Source organism: Euprymna scolopes, chromosome 23, assembly GCF_053919585.1.
Source record: "Euprymna scolopes isolate OS-2025 chromosome 23, ASM5391958v1, whole genome shotgun sequence".
NCBI lineage: Eukaryota > Metazoa > Mollusca > Cephalopoda > Sepiida > Sepiolidae > Euprymna > Euprymna scolopes.
The window spans coordinates 18,207,645-18,220,458 of NC_136504.1; the positions used below are offsets into that span (position 1 = coordinate 18,207,645).

The following is a 12,814-nucleotide window of genomic DNA, read 5'->3' on the forward strand; positions in this document are numbered from 1 at the left end:
CAGATCAAAAAAATAAAATCTTACTTCGGGAATAGGAAGCTGAGAGGCTGGGATTGTAATTGTCATATCCAGTAGCCATGGATGCGCCCATTCCACCAGTACCTGTGCAACAGAAAGATGGAGATGTCAAAATAATGTCAGCAGATAAATCTACTTGAAAAGGGTGAATATAGATGGGTAATTTGAAGAGTTTCCACAGTGTTGAGAGTGGACATTTTTCATGAAATTAGTAGACAGACCATGCAAAATTGATCCAAACTGCTATTTACAAAAAGTGATTTTTGTACAGTAAACTGAAAAGTTTAAAAAAAAAACAAAAAAACTTACAGTAAACTCGAACAGTAAAAAAAGCAAAACGATTTTTTTTTTACATTAAACTTAAACATGTAAAAAAAAAGGGGGGGGGGCAATCTTTTTATGGTAAACTTGAACGGCTAAAAATACAGTCTTTTTATGGTAATTAAAAAAAGCAATTTTTAATGAAGTATTGAATTATATAAAATTCACATATTTTGGAAGTACATTTAATAAAGATGTACTTTTCAATTTAATCTTGATTAATATATCTTCAAACAAGATTTGAAAATGTATCTAATATTAGATTCTATTTAAATAAACAATTATTTTTTTTCATCTTAATTAAAAACTAGTGTTTTATTTTAATATTAATAACCTTTCCCCCAAATTTGATGAGCATACACAGTAATTAGTAAACCGTAGAAATAAGAAATAAATTAGAAAATCATTGAGACCCCTGCTTTCTTTTATCTTATTTCTCATTCATTGCTTTTTAATAATGGTAGTTGACACAATGAGCAGCAACCAAAATTAGAATTAAAAGATACTCATCAGAAAGGAAAAATCATTTTGTTCAATCAATCCAAGTTCTAAATTTTCGAGACTTTTTTTTTTTTTTTTTTTTTTCAAATCAAAGCAGATAGAAGTTTGACAAGAATTAATTAAAAAACAAACTATTTTTTTTTTTTTATAATAGTGCAATATATTTTGGGAAGAAATTACAGAGAATAAACTGGATAAATTTAGAAATAACAACAAAAGAATACATTCGTAATAATATCTTCAGCATCTTCACCATGAAAACAAATTTGGTACTTATGCATTTAACAAACCAGACGTAACTCAGCATTTGCTCGGCTTTGTCCGACGCATGACGTCAACAGTCGGATATAACCGAGCGTTGCCGATTAAGCAGACAAGAATTTTGCTATCAATTGGAAGAGTGTCACAACTCAAGAAACGCTTATTTCAAGAGTTTAAAAAAAAATTTGTTTTAAAAAGATAACTGACAAAATAATAATGAATATTACAAACCTTGCGGACCAGCTCCAGACCCCAGAGGCCACACTAAACTTTTGCCAGCAACGGAAATTGTTGGCAGAAGAGAAAAGGTGTTTATTTACATTTTGGCCAGGATTGTGTACTTGCAAAGAGAACAAGCCTTTCCGACGGTTACGGTTGGAGGTGTAGAAGTGTAACATGTCGTCGATGGACCTCCATTAGGATTGGGACCTTCTCAAAATCCCGACTAACCATCGCGTGTATCATAAAAATAATATACTTATGGGCGTTTGAGATGGCATCTACAAAAAAATCTCCATCGCGAATGTGGGTTACGTTCTCGCCACACAATCGTGGATTGGAAAATTTTCCTGCGTGATATATGCAGGGACTATTTTCTTAGGAATCCCCGGCAGATTTGAAGCCCAGGCCATACGGTAGAATACGACGAGTCCGTTTTTAACCGCCAGCAGACTTGTGACACCGGTCTGGGTCTTCGATGGATACGACCCCGCCGAAAAGGAGGGTTTCTTGGTCACTGTACCAAATAGGAACGCCGAAACCCACCTTGCACTAATAAATAAAAAGGGGTTTGTATTACTGTACACATAGATTCGAAAAAGTTGTCAAAAAACAAATATATAACAAATATTATCAAAGGCAAGATAAGTTACTTTTCTATCAAACTTTTCTACAAATCCTTGTTTCTGGCGAAAAAAATGTACAAATAATCCTTGTTCCTGCCCCCACCCCGCCTTTTTACGTTAAAAATTAAAAACAGTTCAGACAAAAAAAAAAAGTTAACAAAAAAAAACTTGTCCTATATGTATTTATTTTGAAAACAGAAAACAATCCCAAACAATAATTTAAAAAAAAACAAAAACATAAATGAACGGTAGGTTTTTGCTTTTCATTTATTTAATTTTTTTGTTTTTACATTTTACAATTTTATTGTACAGTTATTTTGTTGTAGCGTTGTTTTTATTTTATCACCAACGCTCGGTTTTATCCGGCTGTTGACGTCATGCGCCGGACAAAGCCGAGCAAATGCTGAGTTACGTCTGGTTCGTTAAATGCACAAGTACCAAAAATTTCACAAATTTGAACTATAAATTATAATTATTTAATTATTGGAATTCTTTGAGATGAGTAATTTGTATATCTTATTTATTTGCAGACTGCTATCCTCATCTTTATAATTGTTGTTTCACAATGTTTTGGCCAACTATTCCTCTGGCATTTGTCAAGTGGCTAATCATGACAGAAGAGGAAGGCTGAATCTCTTAACTGTATCCTCAGTAATTACTGCCTTCCATAGTTGTTGTCTCACCACGTTTTGGCCAATTAATCCTCTGGCCTACTTTGGGTAGGATTGAAACCGCTATCTTCAGACAATGCTCACCTGAAACAATAGAGATTCAATGTCTATCCACTGTTTCATAGGCGCTGAAGGACGATCAAGGTTGAATTTTTTGGTCTTATAAATCCAAGTTTTTTTGTTTTTTGCCATCATCGAATCCATGCCTAATGGTATATTAGAATTCTTTGAGATGAGTAATTTGTATATTTATTTATTTGCGGACTGTTATTTGCATTGTGAAACAACTATAAAGATGAGGATAACAGTTTGCAAATAAATAAATAAATGATAAATTCTGTGAAATTGTAGGTATGGCTTTTCTTAAAAGTTGAAATGTGATTATTAACTAGAGTCACAAAAAACTAAACTAAAATTATAAATAAACGATAGTTCTTGTTTCAAATTTGGCTCTGCTAATACATTAAATTTAACTCTAAAGCAGTGTTAGATGCATTCTAATATTTCACAAATAGACCACCCTCCCTTAAAAAACGTCCTTGTGAATCTGTTCTTTTAATAATTATTTCAAAATCAATCCCTTTTATTTCTCATTGTTTTATGCTAGTGATTTTTGATTTTTAAAAATGTATTACTCTATCAGAAATTGTTTTTAATTAAATTTCTTTTAGGTTCTTTTTAATCCTTAACAATAAATTTGCAGTATAAGTAGATATTAAAGTTTCATTAATCATTATATTAAATAATAAATACGAATGTAGGTATACTAATGCTGAATGATGAAAAAATATTTATGAAAGCAATATTTCTTTAAATAAATGTTGATTAGTTAAGAAATAGTCAACAGAAGCAGATAACTGGTAGTAAAATTGTCTCCCCACAGAAATCCTTTTTATTATTTTGAAGGTCTCTATTACCTGCCTTCCTTAAAATAATTAAACCTTGTGTTTATATAAACTTACACAAACTTAAAATTTACATTTATTTCAATGGCATAAGAAACAATTTTTTTTCTTCCCCAGAACTGCTAGACTTTGGAACTCCCTTCCAGGATTCTGCTTTCCCAACTGTACTGACATGCAGAAGTTCAAGTGTAATGTGAACAGACATCTAGCTACTCATCTCCCTTCATAATACCCATGCAACTTATGTCCTCGATAGTAGCCCCCTACTTCAAAGTGGCTCTGTGCCTTGTTTGAGGTGAAAATTAAATTAAAAAAATAAATTAGTTCAATTACAAAATTGAATCCATCAGAATGCATTTGTTTATTGGTAAACAAGTCAACCATTTTAATCTGTTGAACGAAAAAAAAAAAAAATTACTTTGTGACACTTCAAAATTTGAAAGAAACTTTGAAGCAAAATGCCACTTAGAAAGTTTTTAACTAGATTTAAAATTCTTACCAAGTTGAATACTAAGAAAATCTCCATGTATTAAAATTTAAATTCAATAATTGCATAGAGATTAATATAACATTACCATATTAACCAGTTTTATGACCTATTATATCATTAAGTGTTTAAATGATAATTGAACAAATAAAATTTAATTTAAAAAATATATGAAAAACTATTCTCTATCGATCACCATTATTCTTTGAAAAAAAAAAAAAAAAAAAAAAAAAAAAAAAACAAGAAAATGTCAATGACATAAAAATGATGTTACAAAAAACATTAAATAAAATACAAATATTAAAAGAAAAAAAACAACATTTTGGTTAGTGACTGAGGGGAAAAAGCATTTATTTTTTGGTAAAAGAAGTTAGTAAAATACTACTTTCTTTTATACAACAGGGGCACATATAAAAATGTTTTCTTCACTAATCAACTGTAATATTTAACTTTCCCCCTTTAAATTTCAATTCAAGTCAGAAATTTAATACTCCCTAGCGTTTTACCAAATAATTCTATTGACTATATTTTTTGTAAATTCACTTATGACCAAATTCAAAATATGAAACCTTGGAATTAATTCCCTCTTCTCCTTGCCAATCATGGCGACTTATACAGATGACGAAGGTTGGAGGTTACATTGACCAAAATGCTGTGCAGATAATGCTCAAGATGAAAACAATTGTCTGATTAATTCAAATAAAACAATCGTATCTCATTTCAAATATTAAAAACTGTATAAAGGTTTCAAAATCGGTTTTGAATTTCAAACTGCCACAAAGCAAACAGAGCCAGTCATTTTTTTTTTTTTTTAATTAATGAATTAAAAGGTCCGATACAGTACATACTGTGTGACAGGTTGAAATTCAAATGTAATTCATATTTCAAGCTTGAATCAATACTTAAACAGAAAAGTCAAATATTTTTGAGTGTGCCTCTGATGGAATGAAATACCAAACAGTAGGGTTTAGCTAATACATTTTTTAGGGAAAAAAAATAAAATAAAAGGAAAAAAGAAGGTCATAAATGTTTGTTTCCTTTTTTTTTTAATGAAATAGGAATAAAATTGGCATGCATTTTTGTTAAAACTGTTGGTTAAAAAAGTCAAAACCACAAGACAAAAAGAAAACTAAAATATAAAATTTGGTTTCATGGTAATATTTTCCTTTTTTTTTTTTTTTTTTTTTTTTTTTTAAATTCTTTGTTGAGGAATTACAATTTATATTCAAGACTAGTATCTCCATTTCGGTTGTTGCAAACAATATTTTTTCATTATCCTTTGTTTTTCTCTTACTATCTTCATCTAACATATAAAATATCTTATTGGATTTTAGAATTTAGACCTAAATAGCATCACGTTTGAGTCACACATTAATACTGCAGTATCAAAATATCTGTAGCTTCACTTTGTTGGAAAAAAAAAAAAAAAAAAATTCTGATGAGAAAGATTACTATGAGGGCAACAATTTTAAATAACAAATAAAATAATGCAAGAGAGATAAACCTTTACAGCTCAGGATTTATCTCCCTTACACTAATTGATTTATGATTAAGTACTTTTTTCTGTCTGTTCTCCTCTATTTTAATAAGAACATTGCATGCTTATGCATATGTATGGGTTTCTTGCATATACGCGACACATTCTCATTTTTAGTTTTTCTTAGTAAAGTATGGAATCAGAAATGGAAATACTTATAGGAACTCTCCAAGTAAAAACGGTTTATATAAAACAAAATTGTTTTATATAGAATTTGAAAAAGGAATTTTTTTTTAACTCAAGACGCAGCAGGCATTTACAATCATGGTTGCTTACAGCATTAGAGTAACACAACATTGTAAACAGATGTTATAAATGAAAATATTTTTTACTAGTAAGGAATGGATAAACTTATGTGAAAAGAAATTTGATTGCTTATCTGGTAACAAGAATAAATGGAAATGTTTTTTTGTTTTTTTTATCATTGATGAAACACGATTTTTCTTTCAAAAAGGCATCAATGAATAATATCTCCATTTTATAAATTTTCTGGACCAAAGAAATCAAAACTACCTTGGCATAAACCTGAATTATACGTTCTCATTCCAAAAACAAAGACAAAAACGAAACTCAGTGACCAAAACAAAAGCCTATGAAAACTGATCAACTCTGAGCTCCAATCTATGGTCCTCTCTTGCCTGACTTTCACAAAAAAAACACTCATCTAGCTGAAAACACTATCAATAATTCCCCCCACTCTTTATCTGTGCCTAAACCTAAATGTAGATTCCATGAACAAAGCTTCTTTCTTAGAACTGCACGCCTGTGAAACTCTTCCGTTTTCTTGCTTTCCAGCTGACTACAATATGGTCGTCTTCAAGTCAAACATAAACAAGTTCTTAAGCAATCCAATTTACTAAATTTCCACTACTAATGATTACTATGATATTGTCCCATTGACCACTGTACACTCATTAACCCTTATCCTCGACTGGCCTCCGAGCGTTGATAAGTGGTGACTCCTTTGTAAAAAAAAAAAAAAACCCTCTAAGTAGGGAAACTACAACACACACTAAGATGTACTGCCTTTGTTTTGCATTATAAACTCTGCAGAGTATGTATGTCATTTTTATAAAAGATCCAAATAATTGTACATTTGTAGCTTGAGCATTGTGTGTGTGAGAGAGAGAGAGAGAGAGAGAGAGAGAGAGAGAAACGGCACTAAATCTATTTGAGTTTAACCGGCTTCCTCTGAAGGAGGTGGCATTTCCATATGACTAAGAAATTCACAAGCGATCCTCAGTCGCATGTATATCCTCGTTAGGGGAGATAATGTTAGGTTTTTGCAACTTTTGCAGGGAGGTGTAGACATCCTCCTACATACAGTGCTTAGAATTCCCAAATTGGTCACCCATTTTAGTAATGAACAGGCTCAATGTTGCTTAACTTTTTTTGATCTGCCGAGAACCAGTGTGTCAACATGATTATGCCATATCAGCTTCATCATTGCTTGCTTGAAGTCTACCAATCTTAACAATCTTTATCTCCTCACTGGCAGTAGCGCAGAAGTACCTAGGTCCAGTGGAAAACACTCAACCATTTCAGAATGAGAATGTGAGCAATGAAAAATTACTATGGTGAGATGAGACAAAATCATCTTGACCATGTTCAAATGTGGAGAGGAAGACCACACTGTCTTATCTGCTCTCTACTGCTCAACCAGTGCAGCATGAAAGATCTGGCAGCATACAAGCAACAAAGTACTGCACAAAAAAAAAATGAGAAAACTGTTGTATGATCCAAAAACTGTTGTATGCTTCAAAAACATACAAAGATTTAAAAAAATAAATAAATAAAACAATGTTAGACATTTACAAAAGATTAAAAACTATCATTAAAAAAAAAATGTTTTTTTAAAATCATAACATCAATAATTATTTTTTGGATGAATACACAACTTATTAGTTCTTTTAAATAATATCACCCTTTTTTTTTTCTTGATAAATATCAAACACACATATTTCATATTTAGCCATATCTAAATTTATTGGGGTTCAGTGTGTTACATAGATTAATCTGTTTGGGCATCGCCCATTTTAATCATCTTTTAAACTGAATGATTAAAAATATATTTAAAAATAATTTTTTTTTAAATCATTGCACAGTATATATACACTACTAATATATAGATCAACTTTGTCAAAGGGAAGGTGCTATTTCATGTAAATGGATTTCAGAAATAAATTATCACTCATTTTTAATAAAAAGAAAATCAAAATGATTTAGTAAATCTTTCAAAAATGTTTGCTTAAATTAGAATATTATTAATAGATATTTGCAATACTCCACATCCTACTACACCAAATAAAAACTGAAAATTCTTACTTCAGAAGATAAATTGGTTGTTTAAAAAAACTTATTAATGAAAGGATAGAGTAAACTATAGCAATTTGGATATGTTTTAGGGAAAGAGTTTGCAAAATATCAAAAATTCTTTTCCCTTTGTCAGAAACATCGTTTATGTAACGTGAGGACTAAAGGACAAAATAAGGGAAGCGAGAGTTACAAGTAAAACTTAAAATCCACGTTCTATTCTCTTTAATACACACACATCAATACATACGCCAAAACATAACATTATTCTAGATATCTGATACATATACTTGTAGAATCACAGCATTTATGTGTTGGTATGGAGAAGAGGAGCCTTTTTTCTAAAGATCTTCACACAGAAGACACTTTACAATTCTGTCACTGATCTATCGTTATTTTCATGACAGGTGCTCATCTGAGCTCCAATCAAAATACCAGATCACATAGATTCCAACACAGAAAACAGAAATTCTTTCCCCTTTGTCAGAAACATTGCTTATGGAATGTGAGGACCAAAGGACAAAATAAGGGCAGCAAGAGTTACGAGGCTGCTGAAAGTAAATTAAAGATCTACTTTCTAGTCGCCTTAATACTTAATAATAGTACAATTGATGCAAAAAAATAAATTACAGTAGCAGAGATACAAAACTAAAGATGAATCACTGCATAAAACGTGACACAGTTTTGGATGAAGAGCATAAAACTCGGCAGCATTTATAATACACATGGGAATCGGTATATCAAACAGGATCTATGAAACTTTTATTGGTGTAGAGACAAAAGAAATTCACATCTGATGGTTTCAATCAATATAGCAAGATCAAAAAGTATTTGTACAAGAGAGACCAATTCCACATTGACATAAATAAGCCAATCAAATTGACGTGCACTGAATAAACATTGAACAGTCAACTTACGTCAAATAAGCAAATCTATGAGATGTTGAACAAAAGATGGAGAAATTTGTTAGAATCTATCCTGAACAAACACGCCTATCAACACAGTTGAAATGTGTTGGATAAATATAAACAGATTGGTGATAAACAGCAGGAAACTGATTTCTTAATTAGAATTCAATTTTATTTAAAACTAGCAGGTCACCTGGTGTTGTCTGGTTGTAAGATATGCTTAAATATTATATTTTAATTTATAGTTCTCATATTTATTATTATAGAACCAAATCTCTATAGATTATTATATTGTACCTCATAGTACTTGCTTCAAAAGTAAACAAAAAAAAATGATTTGTGTACCATCAGCTAGAAGCAAAATTATATATGTTATAAATATGTAGATTGTGTGTAGCATACCAGATCTACATCTAGTAGCATCCTACACCACTATAGCAAGTCCTTATTTAATGGCCTTCTCAAAAGAAGAAAATCAGACACAAGGCCATCTTTTATGTGGGGATATCCAATACATCAAAGGAGGACTTAGTTAAGAACTTCCCTACCCTGACTGAACAAATACTACACTTTGATTCTAGCTTTTTTTTTTTAAAACTCATGTTCACCCCTAACAAGGCATATCATCACTTAGACATAAGGGCTTACTATTTGGGACCATGCGTAAGAAAGATTAACAATATGTTAGTTTACATTACATTTAAACTTCTGCATGTTGGTACAGTCAGGGAAGCAGGTAGTAGGAAGAGAATTCCAAAGTCTAGCTGTTCGAAGGAAGAAACTATTAGAGTAGAAAGCGTTCTGGCATTTGGGGATCTCAATAGTGAAGGGGTATGATTTTGTTGGTAAGCAGGTTTGTCGAGGATATGTACATAAAGGAGCACACGTGCAATGAGTGCAGAGTATATTCCATTAAAATATGTGTAAAAAAGGCACAGAGATGCAACATTGTGGGAATGGACAGGAGTTGAAGCTTAGTTGACAAAATGGGACATATTAGATTGTTTTTTTTTGGGGGGGGGGGCCTATCCAAGATAGAGAATGTAGATGTCAGCTTTTAAGGAGATAAACTCAGCGAGGCCACTCAAGATAGGGAATCTAATGTTGAAAAGCTCAAAACCTTCAAATATTTACATTACTGATGACTTTCTCCTATGCATTATGGTATTTTGATTTTTTTTTTTTTTTCAATTTTTTTCTCTCCTTTCAATTATGTTTTTCCTTTCATTCACAAAATGAAATTTTAAATATTACACTTATATTTGATAGGGGATTATTAAAAAAAATAAAATAAAAATAATTTATTTGAATCAATCATGTTATGCATTTCGTTCGTTTTTCAATCTCACTAATTGTTCTATTGTTGCTGAACGGCTTTCCAAACTGATTTGATTCAATTGACAATGGTCAACAGACGGATGTTATTCAATTTTGGATGTCGATTAAGTGAAACATGTTGGAAGCACAATTTTAGTCTCTGTCTATAAATAGTTGTTTCTTTAACAAAATGACTTTCAAAATAACAATTCTATTCTTATTGTTTTATTCCGAGTAACTAATGAATCTGCTTTATTTTATTCATTCAGTTGGAGGACATTTTCACTCTAGTTTTGGACACTGTATGAGATTTGTAATACTATTATCTTATCGCTCTTTGAGCAAAGTTGATGCCAGACATCTTATTAAATTATTCTTGAAAGAACCAACACTGTTTCCTAAAAAGAACCATTCCATTTATTATTCATTGAAAGTTTTGAACTTCAATCTCAACTAGTGGATTTACCAAGCATTGCTTGAGTATCAAATATGTTGAACAGGCTGGATAAAACTTGGAAAAGCGCGAATACCTTAATTCTGCTTGTTTATCGATTCAATAGTACAATGTATGTTGTACACAGTGAAATTCAGCCTCCTTTTTCATAATTCAGAAAAGTTGGAATTCTATATTCTTAAATTTTTTTTTTTTAAATAACTAAATCACTAGAACTTTAAGTCTTTGTTTTCACCATTAGCTCAATTTTATTGTTTTTTATTCTTTCCTACTCGTTTTATCTTTTTTTTTTCTCTTTTCCTATTTATTCTCTCATCCCCTTCCTGTTTCGTTTTGTCTTGCTCTGCTTCACCTCTCTCTCTCTCTCATTCTTTCTTTCTTGGAAAATGTTAATTTTGTTATACTTCAAACGATTCAGGAGTAGGGAAGGTAGAATACTTTTGTTTCATTAGCGAATGACTCCATGCCTCTCTACAAAACATCAGTTCATATTTTTAATATGTAAAAAAAAATATATATATATATTGTAGATTAATAATGATATTTTTACAAATTAATATGATGCCAGCATATAACATCACTTTGTTGTAGTATGACACAGTAACACTGCTTGATTTGTATTATTTTGTGGTTTCTATATAAGAAGAGGGGGCGGGGGCATTATCCAGTAGTAAAATACGGTTAAAAAGGATGTAATTTATGGAGATTTTCTTTACAAAAAAAATATGAATTAAAATAAAAAATGGGACTTGGGTGCCATCTTGCATTATTAAAAGAAAAACAAATGCCGTGTGGTGGGCGCCCGTAAGAAAGTTGACCATTTTAAAAGATAGGAGAAAAAGAAAATGTTATTAAAAGAAAAAAACGTTGCATGCTAGGCGCGAACTTGCTAAACTTAAGTTCATAAGCGAACACTTGATTGAACCAAGAAGTCATTGATGTTATCACGTTGCAAATTTAGCTTTTTAAAATGAAACAATGAATCAACCGTTTGCATATGTACGATTAACAAACATCGATAGCAAGAATTTTACCTGAACCCCCACTTTCAAAGAAAACGTTTCAACATGAAATAATTGACGATTTTTTTTCTAATTTTTCAATATTATCTGTCCGAGAGATCACTTTTTCTAACAATACCAAGTTGATGCTGGTTCGATACAGATTACAAAAGTTTCTAGCACACAAACAACTGAAATTTATATAAAAGATGTTAATAGCATATTTTGACCCTATTTTTGCATCAGTTCGTTTAATTTTATTAGGTATTCTTAATTTTATCTGAACAAAAAATTGATTTCATTAGAAAATTTGACAGTAAACACTGATTTTAAGCATTGTATTAAGATATTCAACCACAACTTCTCATAATAATCTTATTTTTCATGAGGAGTATGCGAGTTGAATAATCAAACAGTTGCTTAAGATAATTTCTTTCAAGAGTTGGTTCACACTGGGAATATTAGAATAAAAACTAAAAAAAAAAATAATAAATAAATAAAATGATTTTTTCCTAACTCTGAAGAATAGTGTACAACTCTGGCACCAAAGTAATTTGTAGTGTTGTGGTGCACTAAATCGATTTTAGTGGAATTTGTACATGTCAACCAATCAACAACCTGTTAAGTTATATATAGTAAATATTTATGTGTGTGTGTGTGTGTGTGTGTGTGTGTGTGTGTGTGTGTCTATATATATATATATATATGCGCGCACACACACACACACACTAGGTGTGTTCCAAAAGTAATGCCTCATATTTTTTTTTTATTTGTCCCGAATGCATTAGATGGGATTGCAAATTGCATTGTTATGATGACTGAACTTATGCATTCATGACCTGAAACTTCTGTTGCAGATACTGATGGTGTGAGACTCTAAGAAAGCAACCCGTCATCAATGTGCATTAGAAGCAGAGATGTGTCATTAAATTTCTGGAAAAAGTATATTGAGAATGGTGGTGACTATGTAGAAAAATAAATTCTGGAGCACAAAAGGTTGCTCGTTCTAATGGTATCACTCCGGCTTTTTAACTCGAGTTAAAAATAATAAAAATCGGAGGCTTTACTTTTGGAACAATGCTCATATATTCACAACATGTCAGTCGACGTAACCTTCAACCTTCTCTCAGTGCATCTTTTCAAGCTTGAGAACTAGTACAGAATTTTTAACTGAATTTTTTTTTATTTAATACATGTAGGCAGATTGTTCTAATTCTGTCAGCCAGTACTAATTTTATGTTATTGGCAGTAATGGTTAACCTTAAGAAAACTGTT

The 12,814-nt window shown here is 31.0% G+C and overlaps 1 protein-coding gene across 31 annotated transcripts in view; it reads right to left on the reverse strand.

The window, feature by feature from the left end:
• The window catches only part of LOC145245781 (SMAD family member 4-like), a 474,109-nt gene that overhangs the window by 63,060 nt on the left and 398,235 nt on the right, over positions 1-12,814 (reverse strand). For all 31 annotated transcript variants that reach the window (XM_080107423.1, XM_080107427.1, XM_080107414.1 and 28 more), the window contains one exon: positions 25-102. In XM_080107423.1, coding sequence (XP_079963549.1) covers positions 25-102 — 78 coding nt within the window. The remainder of the gene's footprint in view (positions 1-24; positions 103-12,814) is intronic.